The sequence below is a fragment of the Mercenaria mercenaria genome, chromosome 6 (assembly GCF_021730395.1).
Source record: "Mercenaria mercenaria strain notata chromosome 6, MADL_Memer_1, whole genome shotgun sequence".
NCBI lineage: Eukaryota > Metazoa > Mollusca > Bivalvia > Venerida > Veneridae > Mercenaria > Mercenaria mercenaria.
Window position 1 is genome coordinate 22,795,576 of NC_069366.1, and position 19,725 is coordinate 22,815,300.

General features: G+C 34.7%; 1 protein-coding gene across 8 annotated transcripts in view; it reads left to right on the forward strand.

Moving 5' to 3' along the window:
* The window catches only part of LOC123549419 (AP-1 complex subunit gamma-1-like), a 51,982-nt gene that overhangs the window by 21,563 nt on the left and 10,694 nt on the right, over positions 1–19,725 (forward strand). For all 8 annotated transcript variants that reach the window (XM_053545389.1, XM_053545391.1, XM_053545387.1 and 5 more), the window contains exons 2-20: positions 4,397–4,606; positions 5,423–5,547; positions 6,262–6,403; positions 6,741–6,837; positions 9,472–9,548; positions 9,896–9,991; positions 10,391–10,471; positions 10,910–11,008; positions 11,526–11,581; positions 11,949–12,062; positions 12,746–12,886; positions 13,910–13,964; positions 14,530–14,742; positions 15,022–15,149; positions 15,846–15,950; positions 16,193–16,346; positions 16,792–16,930; positions 18,137–18,229; positions 18,810–18,970. In XM_053545389.1, the coding sequence (XP_053401364.1) occupies positions 4,397–4,606; positions 5,423–5,547; positions 6,262–6,403; positions 6,741–6,837; positions 9,472–9,548; positions 9,896–9,991; positions 10,391–10,471; positions 10,910–11,008; positions 11,526–11,581; positions 11,949–12,062; positions 12,746–12,886; positions 13,910–13,964; positions 14,530–14,742; positions 15,022–15,149; positions 15,846–15,950; positions 16,193–16,346; positions 16,792–16,930; positions 18,137–18,229; positions 18,810–18,970 (2,286 nt within the window). The remainder of the gene's footprint in view (positions 1–4,396; positions 4,607–5,422; positions 5,548–6,261; positions 6,404–6,740; positions 6,838–9,471; positions 9,549–9,895; positions 9,992–10,390; positions 10,472–10,909; positions 11,009–11,525; positions 11,582–11,948; positions 12,063–12,745; positions 12,887–13,909; positions 13,965–14,529; positions 14,743–15,021; positions 15,150–15,845; positions 15,951–16,192; positions 16,347–16,791; positions 16,931–18,136; positions 18,230–18,809; positions 18,971–19,725) is intronic.

The following is a 19,725-nucleotide window of genomic DNA, read 5'->3' on the forward strand; positions in this document are numbered from 1 at the left end:
TTGTTTCTGATACTGACCAGTCAGGGGTGTAACTGTTTCAAGTTATCGCAGTTTATAACCCATTTGAGTTATTGCTTAAACTTTCATAACTTGTTTCAGTTATCATAAAATATTACAAAGCCCTCCTGTGCCAATACCTCATTTTGAATGAGACTAATGCACTTATTTCCTGAATCCTTGACCTTTTATCTTTCCAGATATGCAGTAAAAATTTGATGCAAGGCTGATAAAGTTTTACGCAAGGGTTTTAAAGCTATAAAACTCTTAATATCCCATTATGCTTATCAGGTCATGCTCTGACTAAAAGAGAATTTGATTAACCACTGTTTGCTACTAATTTCACTTTAAAGGTCACTTTGTGAGAACAGCAAAAAGACTTTTTGAATAACTTACCTGAGTTAACTATATTTTATAACTAATACAGGTTATAAAATGCTTGAAAAAGTAACTGAAATAGGTTACATAACTTAAAACATTTACACCCCTGACTGCTGACTGTACTTGTAGTCTGATTAAATTTGACTGGAGAACTTTAATAGTATTACATGGGGCAGTAATGTAGGTTAATTGGGAGGGATCTGTGCCTTTGATTAATAATTAATAGGATGTCGTGTTTATTAAAGCATAACTAAAAATATATTCTTTTGACCATTGGAAAAATTCTACCTAGAATATTCATTCCACATAATTCTTACTCCTATTTTTAGCTCACCTGTCACAAAGTGACAAGGTGAGCTTTTGTGATCGCGCGGTGTCCGTCGTCCGTCCGTGCGTGCGTCCATCCGTAAACTTTTGCTTGTGACCACTCTAGAGGTCACATTTTTCATTGGATCTTTATGAAAGTTAGTCAGAATGTTCATCTTGATGATATCTAGGTCAAATTCGAAACTGGGTCACGTGCCTTCAAAAACTAGGTCAGTAGGTCTAAAAATAGAAAAACCTTGTGACCTCTCTAGAGGCCATATATTTCACAAGATCTTCATGAAAATTGGTCAGAATGTTCACCTTGATGATATCTAGATCAAGTTCGAAACTGGGTCACGTGCCATCAAAAACTAGGTCAGTAGGTCCAAAAATAGAAAAACCTTGTGACCTCTCTAGAGGCCATATATTTCACAAGATCTTCATGAAAATTGGTCAGAACGTTCAACTTGATGATATCTAGGTCAAGTTCGAAACTGGGTCACGTGCCATCAAAAACTAGGTCAGAAGGTCAAATAATAGAAAAACCTTGTGACCTCTCTAAAGGCCATATTTTTCATGGGATCTGTATGAAAGTTGGTCTGAATGTTCATCTTGATGATATCTAGGTCAAGTTAAAAACTGGGTCACGTGCGGTCAAAAACTAGGTCAGTAGGTCTAAAAGTAGAAAAACCTTGTGACCTCTCTAGAGGCCATATATTTCACCAGATCTTCATGAAAATTGGTCAGAATGTTCACCTTGATGATATCTAGGTCAAGTTTGAAACTGGGTCACGTGCCTTCAAAAACTAGGTCAGTAGGTCAAATAATAGAAAAACCTTGTGACCTCTCTAAAGGCCATATTTTTCATGGGATCTGTATGAAAGTTGGTCTGAATGTTCTTCTTGATGATATCTAGGTCAAGGTCGAAACTGGGTCACGTGCGGTCAAAAACTAGGTCAGTAGGTCTAAAAATAGAAAAACGTAACCTCTCTAGAGCCCATATATTTCATGATATCTTCATGAAAATTGGTCAGAATGTTCACCTTGATGATATCTAGGTCAAGTTCGAAACTGGGTCACGTGTCTTCAAAAACTAGGTCAGTAGGTCAAATAATAGAAAAACCTTGTGACCTCTCTAGAGGCCATATTTTTCATGGGATCTGTATGAAAGTTGGTCTGAATGTTTATCTTGATGATATCTAGGTCAAGTTCGAAAGTGGATCACGTGCCGTCAAAAACTAGGTCAGTAGGTCAAATAATAGAAAAACCTTGTGACCTCTCTAAAGGCCATATTTTTCATGGGATCTGTATGAAAATTGTTCTGAATGTTCATCTTGATGATATCTAGGTCAAGTTCGAAACAGGGTCTTGTGCGGACAAAAACTAGGTCAGCAGGTCTAAAAATAGAATAACCTTGTGACCTCTCTAGAGGCCATACTTGTGAATGGATCTCCATTAAAATTGGTCAGAATGTTCACCTTGATGATATCTAGGTCAAGTTTGAAACTGGGTCATGTGCCTTAAAAAACTAGGTCAGTAGGTCAAATAATAAAAAAACCTTGTGACCTCTCTAGAGGCCATACTTTTCATGGGATCTGTATGAAAATTGGTCTGAATGTTCATCTTGATGATATCTAGATCAAGTTTGAAACTGGGTCAACTGCGGTCAAAAACTAGGTCAGTAGGTCTAAAATTATTAAAATCTTTTGACCTCTCTAGAGGCCATATTTTTCAATGGATCTTCATGAAAATTGGTCTGAATGTTCACCTTGATGATATCTAGGTCAGTTTCGAAACTGGGTCACATGCGGTCAAAAACTAGGCCAGTAGGTATAAAAATAGAAAAACCTTGTGACCTCTCTCATGAAAATTAGTGAGAATGTTCACCTTGATGATATCTAGGTAAAGTTCAAAACAGGGTCACATACCTTCGAAAACTAGGTCAATAGGTCAAATAATAGTAAAACTTTGTGACCTCTGTAGAGACCATATTTTTCGATGGATCTTTATCGTCCCCTTAATGCAAAAAGGTACCATGAGCATATGAATAAAGAAGGCACTTGGTACCTTTTTGCATTAAGGGGACGTTATGAAAATTGGTCAGAATTTTTATCTTGATAATATCTAGGTCAAGTTCAAAACTGGGTCACATGAGCTCAAAAACTAGGTCACTATGTCAAATAATGACGTCGTACTCAAAACTGAGTCATGTGGGAAGAGGTGAGCGATTCAGGACCATCATGGTCCTCTTGTTAAAAAACTTTTTAAAATAGTACCAAATTGCTTAGATTTTAAAAACATGCTACATGTACTTATTTAATGACACTTTCCATATTAACAAAAAAAAAGACTGCGAAATATTTTTCAAGGGTTTCATGATTAAATTTTTAGAGTACTGGTAATTAGCACTGGAAATTTTCTTTATTTTGGTACTTAATTTAAGAATAATGTAACATTTTCTAATGTTAATGGAAGTAAGGTTTTCACTTTTGTGATCTTCCTATTCTGGTTTCCCCACCGAGATACATGTAGAGTTATTACACCTGTTGTATTATATTTGTTGAAGATTTGCATGAGCAGTTGTATTTTTGTGCTGTGCAACCAATACAGATTGGAAATACCATAAAGACCGATGTACATGTATAATGCACAGTTTGGCACAGAATGCATTGTAAACTCACAACAGTTTACAATACTTCCTCAAGACTTCAGCTGGCTGAAGTAAATTTGACCAGCAGTTACATTTCTACATGTTTTTCAGTTTATTTTTCCTTGTGGGATAACCAAATATATTTCTTCACAAGATTTTAGGCTCAAAATAGGGATGCGCATTATACACAAGCCTTGTGTAATTATAGACGTCAGTTTAGGTTTTCATCAGGAAACAGCGGTACAAATTGGTTTAATTGTCATCTTCCGAATATAGAGTTGAAGAAAATTTGCGTTGGTGTTTAAAAATGTTATAAAAAAGTAGCCTGCCAGTTCATTGTGATTTAAATGCTAGATTAGTAAGATTGCATTCCGGTTATAATCGGTTTAGTTGTCGTCTGAATCCTACGGCCTTAAGCAGTGTTATTGGCATAGTTGACACATGTTTGAAATACACGAGTCACAAGGTCATAAACAGTCCGCTTTATCGATTTTTCTACACTAGCTAACTGCGGGTTACTGTCTCACTTCGCATAATTATTTATGCAGCTATTAGATAAAATAATTGCCAGTTCCTGTCACCAAAATGAAAAAAATCCGCCATTTAATTAAATAATCGCAAATGGCGATAATGGCGACTGACAGCGCGAGCCCTGTCAAGGTGCTTGTTATAGATTGGTATTTATGGTAAATAAACACAGTCATAAGTTTTGCATTTTGGTTGCTATTGTTGAAATTATCTCAGTAATGTCAAATGGGAGTGTAAAACTAAAAATTATGTTGAAAAAAAAATCATATTAAATTAAAGATAAGGTAATTTCAGAGTCTTAAAAGATCTGTGAATCATACATTATTAGTAAGGATCCGATCTAACTTTCTAAATGCGTATTTTCGTTCCTTTAATATATTTCTTAACACTGACTATATTAAAGGTGAAAAATGTCATAAAATGTTGCTTAAATGTGATTGACCATCTTTAATGAAAAGTAAACTTGGACAACAAATAAATGAGATAAACACTTTGTTACAGATTTTGAAAACAGTAAATGTGTTTCCTTTTCAGTCATCCATCATGCCGACTCCGAAGCGGCTACGTGACCTGATTCGTGAAATCAGGTCAGCGCGGACTCAGGCAGACGAAAGGGGTGTGGTACAGAAGGAATGTGCTCAGATAAGAGATTCGTTCAGAGAAACAGACAACACTTACAGATGTAGAAATGTTGCCAAGCTGCTTTACATTCATATGCTGGGATACCCTGCACATTTTGGACAGGTAAAATTTCGTGTTTATTGTCCTGATTGTAATTTTACCTGTGATACTTGATATACCTGTTTCATAAAATCATTGAAATTTATTGTGAAAAAATACCCGTATGATAAAAAGTCCTTCTTCCCAAAAGTTTATAAATGAAGTGTGGATGTACACATGATATATGATAAACAAAAAAGATTAAATGTAAGATTTGGTTAAAATCACATATCAGTTGGCAACGTGAGCTACAATGCTCTTGTGACCAATAGGCATTCACTTGAAGATGTTTATAGTGGCTTAACAAAACTTAAATACTGAATAAAGTATTATAGGAGTTAGGGGTTTCATTAATTTTTGAAGCAGAAAATGGAATTTGCAAAGTAGAGTACTCTGTAGGGGGTTTCTGTTATTTAGAACTTTACTTACTACAGAGAAAATAAAATAGCCAGGGCTTCAAATCATTACAGCAGGGGGAAATCCACGTCCCCTTGTCAGTATATTATGAAACTTGAGTAGTGCTCTTTTGTTGAGTATACTAACTCTATTGGAAATAAATACATAACAAGATTAACACTGAGTACCTGTGTTGAAAATATGTACTGGAACCAAATTTTAATTGTCATAGACATATATTTGCAAGTGTGAATTTCAGACAGTTACTTTGAACTCTGTGATTTGAGTGCTTAGAAGATAAAAAGTTCTTTTATTCAGTCGTGATGTGTTTCAGGAAACCAAAATTCTAATCAGTGTATGAATATAAATATTGGCATATGATTAGTGATTCTATTTTCTAATAGGAAGCTTTATGTTTTGAAATTTACGCCATTTTTTTCACAGCTGGAATGTTTGAAGTTGATAGCATCACCAAAATTCACAGACAAGAGAATAGGTTATCTTGGAGCAATGTTGTTATTGGATGAAAGACAGGACATCCATCTTCTTGTGACCAACTCCCTGAAAAAGTAAGTCATTTACAAGAGAAATAATAGTACATTTTGCTTAATGTCATTGGTTATCGACATACTCTTTAATATTTTACTGTTGGACATGTGCTTGCAAATTCAGTCTGGAAGAAATCAGGGAAATGTTGTTATTCTTCTTATTGAATTAGTCAGGGAATTTTTTTAAATGGCACAGGATAAGCTTATCTGTTTGTTTTACGTAACAAAGTAGTGAAATTATTTACAGATGGATGATAATACTAAGTTAAACAGCTATTTGGCTCTAAAATTACTTCTTTACATTCACTAATAATTACCAAGATGGAAGCCATTTTAATAATTTTGCCATATTGTTCAGTTTCATATAAATGGTAAGTGTATGTTCAAAATGTTGATGGTGTAGGGGAGGGGTTCCGTGCTAAGTAGTTGTGGTAGCTTGCTGACTTGTTTGGGCCTCATTCTTTTCCTGGAGGTTGGGTCCTGCTTATGTCATCAATAAAGAAGCCGTCCGGCAAGCTTGCGAACACATGGTGTTTCTACCAAGGTGCTAGCCTGTGCCTGATTTAATGCCTTGAGGGGCACATATGTCTCCCTCCACATTTACTGAATTATAATGTATTGTTAAGCGAAGCAATTGACATAAGACCTGAACTATGTTAGTGTGACTTTCAGTCAAATAGTAGCAAAACAGTTGGTTCTTATTAGAATAAAAAGAGGTTAATTTTGCTGTTACAGTGACTTGGGTCATCAGACACAGTATATTGTAAGTCTTGCCCTGTGTACACTTGGTTCGATATGCTCAGCTGAAATGAGTCGGGATCTGGCTGGGGAAGTGGAGAAAATGATCAAATCGTCTAATGCTTACATCAAGAAGAAGGTATTTATGTATTTTGTCCTCACGAGTATTCATGTACGGCTGGAAATAGCTAGCATGTTTAAATCAGAACATAGAGCACTTACCTACCTGTCAAAGCATTGTAATTCTGATTTCCAGTCAGGTTTAATATTTTGCTACAACATTTATATAGAATCAGTCTGTTCATATATGTGAAAGTTTTATCTTAGTTGCAAGGAATTAGGTAGTGCAGGTATCAATATACATTAAGTTATCAGTATATAGCTTAAACTTTTAAAGACTTAATGAGAATCTGAGACAGTTTGCTGGATATAATTTCTGTAAAACAATGTTGATAAAAAGGTGACCATTTTTTCAGGCAATATTGTGTGCATACAGAATAATCACAAAGGTACCAGACTTGATGGAGATGTATATTCCATCTACACGGGCATTACTGAATGAGAAAAATCACGGTGAGAATATTCCTCCCTTTAGGAAAGAAAGGCAGTAATTCACTGGGGGTCTTATGATGGCTTGAACTTCATACGTTACGTACTCTCAAAACTCACAACTCTGGTCTGGCAAGGTTTTTCACCAATCCTGAGTTAATAGCAAATGATCTGATTGGAATATATAGTGCTGATATATGCGTAGATTTCTAATTCTAGTTGTCAGTTTGAAGAAAATACCTCTTCTGAAATAAGTATGTCACTTAAAATATTTCTAGAAACATCTACGAACATCAGGGATGCAAAATATTAATTAATGTCTATTATTAGCCCACCATCATCAGATGGTGGGCTATTAAAATCACTCTGCGTCCGTGGTCCGTCCATCCGTCCGTTAACAATTTCTCATTATCGCATCTCCTCAGAAACTACTGGGGGGATTTTGACCAAACTTTGTCAGAATGATGTATTGGTACCCTAGTTGTGTCCCCCTGAAAATCAGACTGGTTCAAAAATTTATGAGTGAGTTATGGCCCTTTGTTTATTTCTATATTTTACATAGATTTATATAGGGAAAAACTTTGAAAACCTTCTTGTCCAAAACCACAGAGCCTAGGGCTTTGATATTTGGTTTGAAGCATCATCTAGTGGTCCTCTACCAAGATGATTCAAATTATTTCTCTGGGGTCAAATATGGCCCCGCCCTGGGGGTCACATGGTTTATATAGACTTATATAGGGAAAAACTTTGAATAACCTCTTGTCCAAAACCACAGGATCTAGGGCTTTGATATTTTGTATGTGACATCATCTAGTGGTCTTCAACTAAGATTGTTCAAATTATACCACTAGGGTCAAATATGACCCCACCCTGGGGGTCATATGGTTTACATAGACTTATATAGGGAAAAACTTGGAAAATCTTCTTGTCCAAACCACAAAGCCTAAGGCTTTGATACTGGTAATGTAGCATCATCTAGTGGTTCTCTACCAAGTTTGTTCAAATTATCCCCCTAGGGTCAAAAATGGCCCCGCCCCGGGGGTCACATGGTTCATTATAGACTTATTTAGGGAAAAGCTTTTACAATGTTCTTGTCAATAACTACAACATTCAAATTTGGACCACATATGTATTTTTGAGTGGCAAGATGAACCTAGACATGAGTTGACCTTGATTTTGACCTAGTGACCTACTTTCACATTTCTGTAGCTACAGCCTTCAAATTTGGACCACATGTATATTTTTGAGTGGCAAGATGAACCTTGACATGAGTTGACCTTGATTTTGACCTAGTGACCTACTTTCACATTTCTGTAGCTACAGCCTTCAAATTTGGACCACCTGCATAGTTTTGTGCACTGGAAAAAACTTTGACCTTGATTTTGACCTAGTGACCTACTTTCACATTTTTGAAGGTACAGGCGTCAGATTTGGACCATATGCATAGTTCCGTGTTTCAAAATGAAATTTGATATTGATTTTGACCTAGTGACCTACTTTTCACATTTCTCAAGCTACAGCCTTCAAATTTGGACCACATGCATAGTTTTGTGTACCAAAAAAAAACTTAGACCTTCACATTGACCTAGTGACCTACTTTCACATTTTTGAAGGTACAGGCTTCAAATTTGGACCACATGCAAAGTTTTGTATTCCGAAATAAAATTTGACCTTGATTTTGACCTAGTGACCTACTTTTACATTTTCAAGCTACAGCCTTCAAATTTGGACCACATATGTATTTTTGAGTGGCAAGATGAACCTAGACATGAGTTGACCTTGATTTTGACCTAGTGACCTACTTTCACATTTCTGTAGCTACAGCCTTCAAATTTGGACCACATGTATATTTTTGAGTGGCAAGATGAACCTTGACATGAGTTGACCTGATTTTGACCTAGTGACCTACTTCACATTTCTGTAGCTACAGCCTCAAATTTGGACCACCTGCATAGTTTTGTGCACTGAAAAAACTTTGACCTTGATTTTGACCTATGACCTACTTTCAACATTTTTGAAGAACAGGCGTCAGATTTGGACCATATGCATAGTTCCGTGTTTCAAAATGAAATTTGATATTGATTTTGACCTAGTGACCTACTTTTCACATTTCTCAAGCTACAGCCTTCAAATTTGGACCACATCATATTTTGTGTACCAAAAAAACTTAGACCTTCACATTGACCTAGTGACCTACTTTACACATTTTTGAAGTACAGGCTTCAAATGTTGACCACATGCAAAGTTTTGTATTCCGAAATAAAATTTGACATTGATTTTGACCTAGTGACCTACTTTTACATTTCTCAAGCTACAGCCTTCAAATTTGGACCACTTGCATAGCTTTGTGTACTGAAATGAACTTTGACCTTAAGATTGACCTAGTGACCTACTTTCACATTTCTGTAGCTACAGGCTTCAAATTTAGACTACATGCATAAGATTGTGTACCTAAACAAACTTTTACCTTGACATTGACCTAGTGACCTACTTTCACATTTCTCAAGCTACAGCTTTCGAATTCGGACCACATGCACAGTGTTGTGTACTGAAATGAAATTTGACCTTGAGCAAGTCAGTAAGTCAGGAAATTTGGAACACTCAAAAATGGCACATTGGTGGGCGCCAAGATCACTCTGTGATCTCTTGTTATTACAGGTGTACTATTGACTGCAGTATGTTTGATCACAGAAATGTGTGAGAAAAGTCCCGATACCCTGACACACTTTAGAAAGGTAAGAAAATCATTTTAGGGAAAGTATTGTAAATCTTGAAATGTTAGAAATGAACATTTGTATTAAAGAGGAACATTTTGATGTGTAATGTTACGTAAATTTTGTTACAGTTATTAGTTTTGGGGTTTATTTATTGACAAATAGGAATATAAAAATCTCATGTGTTACTTATGTACACATATTTTACACTTTTGTACATGTTTAAATTTAAATATAAGCTATTAAAAATAGTAAAAATAGTAATATGATTGTAAGAAGATATTATTTTCAGAATTCTTTTCAAACCCTTAATACTTCAAAAGGGAACTTTCCTGAATTTTATGACAGACATGATGACTTTGTTTCAGACTGTGCCACAGTTGGTTCGTATCTTGAAGAATCTGATCATGGCTGGGTATTCTCCAGAACATGATGTTTCCGGTGTCAGTGATCCTTTCTTACAGGTAATCGCATTCAAAATATGAACAATATTTGTAACTAGTTTTTAAACATAATAGCACAACTGTTACATTAATGATTACTGGATGTTCTTTTTTTGTACCTAGAAGAAATAAAGAAGTTTAGCTTTCTTGTATGCTTAGCAGGGCTTTTACTATATTTTATAATTTAGCTAGAAATAGTTATGGTAAGTAAAGGCAGCCAGTTCAGTTCTTTTTCTGTCATGATATTATTACTGTTTTGCTTGTTTACATGTGGTTGGCTATGTCTAAAATCCTGTTTGAAAGGGCAATTTTCTGTCCTTCTCAGTCACTGAATCTAGAAGAAAAGCTATTTTATAAACTGGGCTTTTAGTGTTAATTTAGACCTACAGAAACTGAAAGTTCTACGTAAATGCATTTCAGGTGAAGATTTTGAGGCTGTTGAGAATTCTGGGTAAAAACGATGCTGAAGCAAGTGAAACTATGAATGACATTTTAGCGCAGGTAAGTAGATAAGGATTGAGAATTACATTAGAAGTTTCCAACTTTGTTATTGGATTGGAAACACCGTTAAAATTTTGATTCAATAACTGCTGCCTGAGTAATTGTTGTAAAATTACTTATTTTATAGTCACTGGGCATATAGTGAGAATTAGATATTTATATCTTCCCAATTCCTTGGAAGGTAATGATATATCTTTTTACCGTTTTGAATGATTTTCAAATAATCTTGCATAATAATACAATTTTTAGCTATGGTCAAAGTCATGAAGGTGAAAGACCAAATTGACAAGTTATTATGGTCTATCTAGATTGTGCCTTGTGTCTTATATCAGAGTTACTGTACACAGGCTAGAAAGAGACATCTTTAGTATACTCTTTCATGTTTACTTTACATCAAAAGACTCTAGTTTTTAAGTCTTGTTAAATGTTATATTTCAGGTCGCTACAAATACAGATACCAGTAAAAATGTGGGTCATGCAATTCTGTATGAAATTGTTCTCACTATTATGGGTATCAAGTCAGAATCGGGATTGCGGGTAAGTGTAGTTCTAAAATGAATAATTATAATTTTCTATACTTGACAAGCTTAGAAAAAGCACATATACAGGCATGGTAATTTTGGATGACAACACTCAACAACAAAGTTCTGTGAGCCAGTACTGAGATTTTGAAATCATTTTTCTTCAGCAGTCATTCTAGAGTTAACTATTTCTAATGTTACCAGTTTCAAAATTCATTTGCCTTGTTTGTCTGTGTAATGTATGTACAGTTTGGTGATTTTATAGCAAAATGCAATATTTCTGTTTGTTTAGGTATCTTTGATATTGTCCAGACTGTTCATCAGTAGTAATGTAATAGTTAAATTGAAAGTGCCTTGTGAGGTGTCTGTCTTTACCAGAAACAATGCAGGGAGGGGCATTTGGGGCTTTCCCCCACCATTAAATTCTAGAAAAAAAATTGCTATATGGTCTGAATTGTGTCATAGTGACTTTAAACCCAACAAAAACAAAAGCAAAAAACTTCAATGATTAAATCACTGTTATTATTTTACAGGTATTAGCTGTGAATATATTAGGAAGATTTCTACTGAATAATGATAAAAATATTAGGTAAGAAATAACTGTTTGCAAGATAAAGGTTTGCTTATACTGTACCATTAACTGTTAGAATTACTTTTACAACTGCTACCATTCAGATTCACTAACCAGGAAAACAGGATCATTTGTATGGATATTGAACGCCATAATATTGGGAAAAAAATTAAATTTAAATTTTACAAAGGAATTGTGGAAATTCAGATTCAGCTTTAGAATTTCAAGTTTTTTTCTATTTACTTGATAATGGTTTAAAGTGGTCCGCAAGTTTTGTTCTAAATACTGAAATAGCACATTTGTTTGTGTGGAAAATTTTAAAATGAGTCCACCAGTGATGTTAATGATTTACCGGGTGTCTAATTTCATTGGATGTTTTGTATAGGTATGTTGCTTTAAACACATTGTTACGGGTGGTGAGTGCTGACTACAATGCGGTGCAGCGTCACAGAACAACAATAGTAGACTGTTTAAAAGATACAGACATCTCAATTAGAAAGTAAGTGTTAAAACAGTTTATTTATGATTGCTAGCATACCAGATTCGGAAATTTGTTAAATGATGATGATTTCATGTTCTTTACAAGTTTTTTGTGTAAATTTAGATTTGAATTTTCTTAATATTGGAAACGTGGCATTTTAGAATGAACCATGTTGTAAAATCTTTATTATTCATGGACTAATTTAGTGGATCCGGCAGTTGTATCAGTATTTGAAATTTAATCTTGACAAAAAAGCAAATTCTTATTAACATTATCTTAAAAGATTTGCACTTCCGTGCCATTGCCATTTTGGCTGATTAACGAAAATATTTTGCAAATGAAATGTAATGATGTTGCAGTCTACTTTATGAGTATACCGACAATTCTTTTGAACTTTTGATTACTTCAAGACTGAAGTAAATGATCGGCTTAAAAATGTTTTGCCAGCTACTAATGCAGGACAGGCCTTTGTCATGAATTTTGCATGCGTAATCTAAGTGTAAAATATTGGCAATTAATCATACTCCTGTTGATTAATGGTATGTAGCATGAAATACTGTAGGGCAAGTAATGAGGAAGTTGTTAACTGTTGTCTTTAAGAAAAACTTACATTGACGATCATAGGTTTAGGAAACGGAGAATTTTATCATAATGATCAAGTTTATAATAAGTACTTTAATTAATGATGTATTTTGTTACAGACGTGCAATGGAACTATCATTTGCTCTGGTCAACAACAACAACATCAGAGGTATGATGAAAGAGTTGTTGTCATTCCTGGAAAACTGCGACCCCGAGTTCAAGTCTGATGTCTGCTCCAATATTGTCACTGCAACAGAAAAGTAAGATATCTTTTGTAGAACCCTACATACTTATAGCCTCTGGTGTAAGCTGACAAATAAGGTAACTGATTTAAAACAGAAGAATTAGCTCTTTATACCCATGAGTATATTTAGCAATGTTTTCTCTCAAACAATCTCTGTTTCATAATTGTCCTCCAACCTAAGTACCATCATTTACAAGTATGTCAGGGTAGAATTGGAATTAGTGTGGCTGTGTGTTGGATATTTTATGTGTTGCATTTATTTCATGATTTTATAGACTTTATTCACATTATTAAGAATGTTTTCTCCAAGCATTGTTACACTTCAAATTGGTAAATTATAAAGATTACTGTTTTGAATTCCATTTTCATTTTTTGGGAGAAAATAAGATAAACTGGGGGGAATATTACTTCATCAACAGTTGTGAGCTATTTGTAGTCTGTAGATTTATTCTGTGGTTAAATCTACTTGTAGTAAGAATTTCTACATAGCCTCTAAACAACTGTTAAACCAATGATAAAATTTGAAGTTGTTATCTTTTGTCTTGTTATTGAACAATAGAAAGTCATCTGCTCTTTGAATTCAAACAATATTAAATAGTATATATACAAAAAAAATTTGATGAAATCCTGTATATGAGGGTCATTGTTTCTTTTCCTCAATAAAGCTTCTTTTGGTAAAAAGAATCCTGCATGTGCCCCCATCCCCACCCTATCTCTCCAAAAAAATTTTTTTCCAATTCTGGACTAAGTTCCCAAGTAATTGCAGGCTTCTAGGGGTTTTCTGTTTCACAATAAATGTAAATTAATAATTTTGCTACTCTAAGCTTTTGGGTGTATGTAGATGAAATAAGCAACAGTAATGTTCCTATTGAACAATAATTAAAATGCCAATCTGGAAATATCCAACAAATATATAGATTATGTATAAAGTTTCAATTTTTCCAGTTTAATGATATTTTTCTAATCCAACAGTGTTGGTGGCGTTCCCGGATTGATGGAAAAAGATCTGATATTTTATTGTTTCTTTTGTTGTTTTCAGACATTCCCCAAATAAAAGATGGCATGTTGATACAGTTATGAAAGTGTTGAAAATTGTAAGTGTTTGAATTCTGCTTCAGAAATTAACAGAAAAAGCTGCTGGAGAAATTTATATATTTTGGTCATATTATGGTATAAAGTCTTTAGTCCACATTTCACTTTGCAGAATTTACTTTACACTGAGGTACAATTACTTTTTCATGGTTAATTTCTGGCATTGATCTCTATAAAAAACTAGTTTTCTATAACCAAATTGATCCACTAGGGTCACTATAAATGGCTGACCTCCTGTGTGATAAGTGGAGATTGTTTGTGCTAAGCTTCATTTACTCTGTTAAAGAAAATAGTTAATAAAATTCAATATTAATCATTTAGCAAATTATTTTTGAAAACCAAACTTTCACATAATACATGTAGAATGTTTCTTGTACATACATGTTTTCATTAATTACTTAATGACTTCTACTAATTCCATCATGCTTATGAACATTAATTGCCAAAAAAATCTTTGTTTATGTAATAATTCCATGATTGTGTTTAGTAAATTGACCATTTATTTTGAATTTATGATGAGGTTGTTTGATTTATGAATAATTTCCTTTTGTATATATGTATTTATAGGCTGGTAATTATGTTCACAATGACATTGTGTCGATAGTGATACAGCTGATAGCTAGCGCAAACCAGTTACACTCGTACACTGTTCGTCAACTGTTCTTCCTGATGAAGGAGGACAACTCTCAGCAACCTCTGTGTCAGGTCGCATCATGGTGTGTTGGTGAATATGGGGAGCAGTTGTTACTTCCTCCATCAGAAGAGGATGACTTAGGGCCTGTAAGTAGTTTTCAGTAGACACTTCCTGATAATGCTGTGTGATAGACAGGACCTGATACTGTTGTTCCCGTTAAACGTCAAAGAGGGGAATGTTCTATGACTGAAATTTGTTGGCCCCTTTGTATTTGTTTATGTCTAAGCTTATATAAATTTTATTTTGTTTTAGTGATGAGGCTTTTGAATAGTCGAGCATTGCTGCCCTTTAGCAGCTCTTGTTTTAAAGTCAATTTGTTATGATAGTTCTTGGTATTACTGTACATTGTGTTCTATTTTCTACAGGTAAAAGAAGAGGATGTAGTGAAAGTCTTACAGAAAGGTTTAGAGAACAACAATTCCACTTCAGTCACAAAGGAATACTGTATTACTGCATTGATGAAACTTAGTACACGGTTCTCAGTCACAAGGGAGTAAGTGACACACTTCCTTACCCTGTCAATATTGCTTTTAGTACCTGGTGAAATTGTCAGCATTTTGTGCCTCTTAGATTTAATCTTATCCATATGTCCACCCAAATTGGATTGTTATTCAGCATGTGAAGTTATGCACCTGCGGTTTTGTTTTGGATTTCTCAAAGTTAGACCAGAGTTGTGGCCATTGACAGTAAAAAGTGTGCATAAAGAGCCTTAAAGTTAGTGCTGCTTGTATATGAAAAAGTTTTTGACTTAGAGTCTTGAAACTAAGTTGTTCATCTTTTGAAGTTGTGCACCTGGAGTTCTATGAAGGACTTAACTTCTTAGTATTTGATCCATACACTACCCACTGATGACTCACGCCACTAGCCTAGCGTAATATTTTACTTAAGTCTTGCATTGTCAGCAAGTAAAACATAGCCATACAGTGACAGTAGTGAGGGCTTCAGTGTCCAGTGAGCCCACATCTAGTTCCATCTTAAGTTTTCAGAAAATATTTCATGGAGTGTTTATTTTTCAGAAGAAAATCTTATAAAGGGAAATGGGGCTTGGTATGCCAAGAGTTACTCTGTGAACTATTGTTATTTTGTTTTTGCAAATAGTGTTTAGCTAACTGAAATTTTATTTTGTGTGTATGTCTATGCTTTTACTAGTCATTTAACAAACTGTATTTTGGTGTCTTTTTGTTTCTAGTTCAATACTGGATATAACATCTCGGTATAGCAGCAGTACTCAGGTAGAGTTGCAACAGAGAGCTGTGGAATACACATCTATATTTAGAAAATATGACCATATGAGGTAAGTCGGGGAACTATCAGAAAATTTGTAATAGATATATCAGATTTAGTGCTTTGTTTTTCAGGTTTTTATAATCTGATGGAATAGTTGTTAATAGTTTTCAAAGAAACCATATATTTTACGTAAAAAAATGAAGCCTTTTCTCCATTTATATTGGCAATGTCAGTAAAGTTTGACATTTGTGATAGGCCAAGGGAGTGTCATGTGTGAAATAAAGATAAGATATGAATTTAAAATTTCAGATCTGCTTTGTTAGAACAAATGCCTTTAATGGAAATTAACAGAACGAAAGATGCAATTGATGGTGAAGAATCTGGGGAATCTTTGCTGAACACAGCAACTGTAGAAAGGAATAACATAGAAAATATCAAAGCACCAACTTCTACTCAAACTGAGGTACGTTGTTGATGTTAGATAAAGTGGAAGGAATAGTTAATGGTCATTTATTCAGATAATATAGAATAAATCTAGGACACCAAATGATTGCTATATGCCCCTATTGACACCAAATGATTGCAATACCTGCTTGTTGACACCAAATGATTGCAATACTTCTCTGTTGACTCCAGATGATTGCAGTGCACAATGAACATCCTCTGTTGTGTGTTTTATCACAAAATCTGGGTACTTTGAACTTACATTCAGAATTTTTTTCAAAATAGGCAATATATGTATGCTCATGACCTGTTGTAGAAGTAGTTAAACAGATACTTTCCTTAAGTGAAAACGATTTCTCAGCCTACAGACATTTCTACATTCACAAAGATCAACTTAAGTGAACTTTTAGCATGGGACTTGTATCACATTACTGATGCAGATATTTTTTGTTTGTAAATTACAGAGCCAGAATATACTAGATTTGTTAGATGTTGGTTCAAGTCCCGTTATACCTACCCAGCCTCCTGTACAGCCAATGAAACAAGAACCAGTAGATTTACTCTCACTACTAGATGATGTAGCTACAATATCTTCTGCTCCAGGTAAGTGGTGAAATATATTTGATTGATGGTCTACATTTTATTTGGTATTTATAAAACATATAAGATGAAAACAATTTTAGCTCGACTATTCGAAGAATAGGGGAGCTATCCTACTCGCCCCGGCGTTAGTGTGAGCATTAGCATGAACGTCACACAGATGTTAGTTTCCGTACCACCCCAAATATTTTCAAAGTCCATTGAGATATTGCTTTCATATTTTGCATACTTGTTTACCATCATGACCCCATTCTGTAAACAGGAGCAGACAACTCTATCAAGCATTTTGACTAAATTATGGCCCCTTTTCAACTTAGAATATGCTTATTGTAATGTTAAAGTTTGCATACCACCCAAAATATTTTCAAAGTCCATTGAGATATTGCTTTCATATTTTGCATACTTGTTTACCATCATAACCCCATTCTGTAAAGTGGAGCAGACAACTCTATCAAGCATTTTGACTGAATTATGGCCCCTTTTCGACTTAGAATATGCTTGTTGTAATGTTAAAGTTTTACTAATAGCTTATATTATACTATCAAGCACTGAGAATAGTCGAGCACGCTGTCAACTGACAGCTCTTGTTGTTTATCCTTGTTATTACTAAATGGATTTGATTCAGTCTTAAATGTTTGTTCCACATCACCATCAGCATCATATGATAAAAGGACCATAACTCTGGTTAATGTTTCGATGAACTTTTACGCTATCTCAGTTATTGCTAAATAGATTTGACTTGTGTTTAAACTGCTGTCCCATATAATCATTCCCATTTGGGGTTTTAATCACAGCAATGATACTGTAGTTTCACTGTCAAGTATAAAAATAGTCTAGCAGGCTGTTTCCTCTGACAGCTCTTGATTTAGGTTTACTGGCATTGTTTCTTGTTGTTAGTCTTCAAGGTTTTTTTATCTGAATTTTGGGATGTTCACTTAGTCATTTTCTTTGTGGAAAATTTGAAGATGTCTTTATTTCAGGAAAATAACACATGGTATATTGTCTAGAATAGCAGACAGTGACAACATTTGTGTCTTGTTTTGAATTTTTAAAATGAAATGTATCTGTATAAATTATTCTTCATTTTATATACAAGTGAAAAAAAATCAGCTGAGGGAAATCTCTGGGAAGAATATAAAGCCAATTTGTTCACATTATCTTTTAAAATGAAATCATGTACCGAATATTTCATCTTTGGTTCTTTTTCAGGAATAACAAATGCTGCACCAGGGGTAGATAACCTGATGGGTGATATGCTTGGCTCCCCTGTATCCAACAATCTGATGAATGGCAACTCAAATGGTAATCAGGAAAGTTTACTGCTAAATAGTTTTTTGTTGGGATTAACGTCACACCGAAACAGTTATAGGTCATATGGCAACTTGACAACTTTTCATGGTGGAGGATGACGCCCTCCTCAGGTGCCCCTCCAAGCATTATTTCATAATGGGTAGGCTCAAGGGTAGAATCACTGACCTTCAGTTAGCCAGCTTGCCAGCTTCCTCACATGGAGAATTCTATGCCACAATTGCGGTTTGAACCTACATCAGTGGAGGGAAAGTAATTTTAAAGTCAGCGACTTTAACCACTCGGCCATGTAGGCCCCCTCCTGTTGAATAGTATTTGGGAATTTCATTTGTGACAAAATTGTTACTGCTTGAATTATATAGTTTATAATAAAACATATAGTATAATTTGATTTTCCATGCATATACATTTTATATTCTTTAAATAATAGCAAAAGCATTTAAATACATGTTTTGTTAATTCAATAATTTGTTCTCCCCTATTCGTAGAATAGAATCAAACATTTTTTGGGCTTATTTTCTTTTATTATACTTGTACCTACAAATGACTCACCTTTAAATGTTTATACTTTCAGTTTCAGCTCCTATTGTAGCATATAACAAAAATGGGTTATTGATAGAGTTCCGGTGTGAGAGGGAAAATGATTCCCCCACAGTTAGCATTATCAACGTGAAAGCATCTAACACGTCACCTACACAGATGTCTGACTTTGTGTTTCAAGCTGCAGTTCCAAAGGTGTGTATGCACTTTTACTGCTGCAGAAAAGAAGTTTGAATTTCCTTAAAAGAAACAAAATTGAAGAGAACTCTTTGGAGTCAGTATGCTGTTTCTTAGCAGTAAACTCTTATCCTGCTAAATTTCTATTATGAGCTTGTCCATCTTTCAATTTGGACAGTACTATTAACTGTTAGAAGGTGTGCTTACCAAAAAGATACTGACTGAATGGCGAACAATGCAGACCATGATCCGTGCAGGCTGATCTTGGTCTGCACTGGTCGCAAAGGCAGAATCAATTGCTGCAAGCAGGCTAAGGGTTAAGTTTGACATGAAAAGTGATCATTTTTAGCTCACCTGTCACAAAGTGACAAGGTGAGCTTTTGTGATCGCGCAGCGTCCGTCCGTCCTTGCGTGCGTAAACTTTTGCTTGTGACCACTCTAGAGGTCACAGTTTTCATGGGATCTTTATGAAAATTGGTCAGAATGTTCCCCTTGATGATATCTAGGTCAAGTTCGAAACTGGGTCACGTGCCTTCAAAAACTAGGTCAGTAGATCTAAAAATAGAAAACCTTGTAACCTCTCTAGAGGCCATATATTTCACAAGATCTTCATGAAAGTTGGTCAGAATGTTCACCTTGATGATATCTAGGTCAAATTTGAAACTGGGTCACGTGGCTTCAAAAACTAGGTCAGTAGGTCAAATAATAGAAAAACCTTGTGACCTCTCTGAAGGCCATATTTTTCATGGGATCTGTATGAAAGTTGGTCTGAA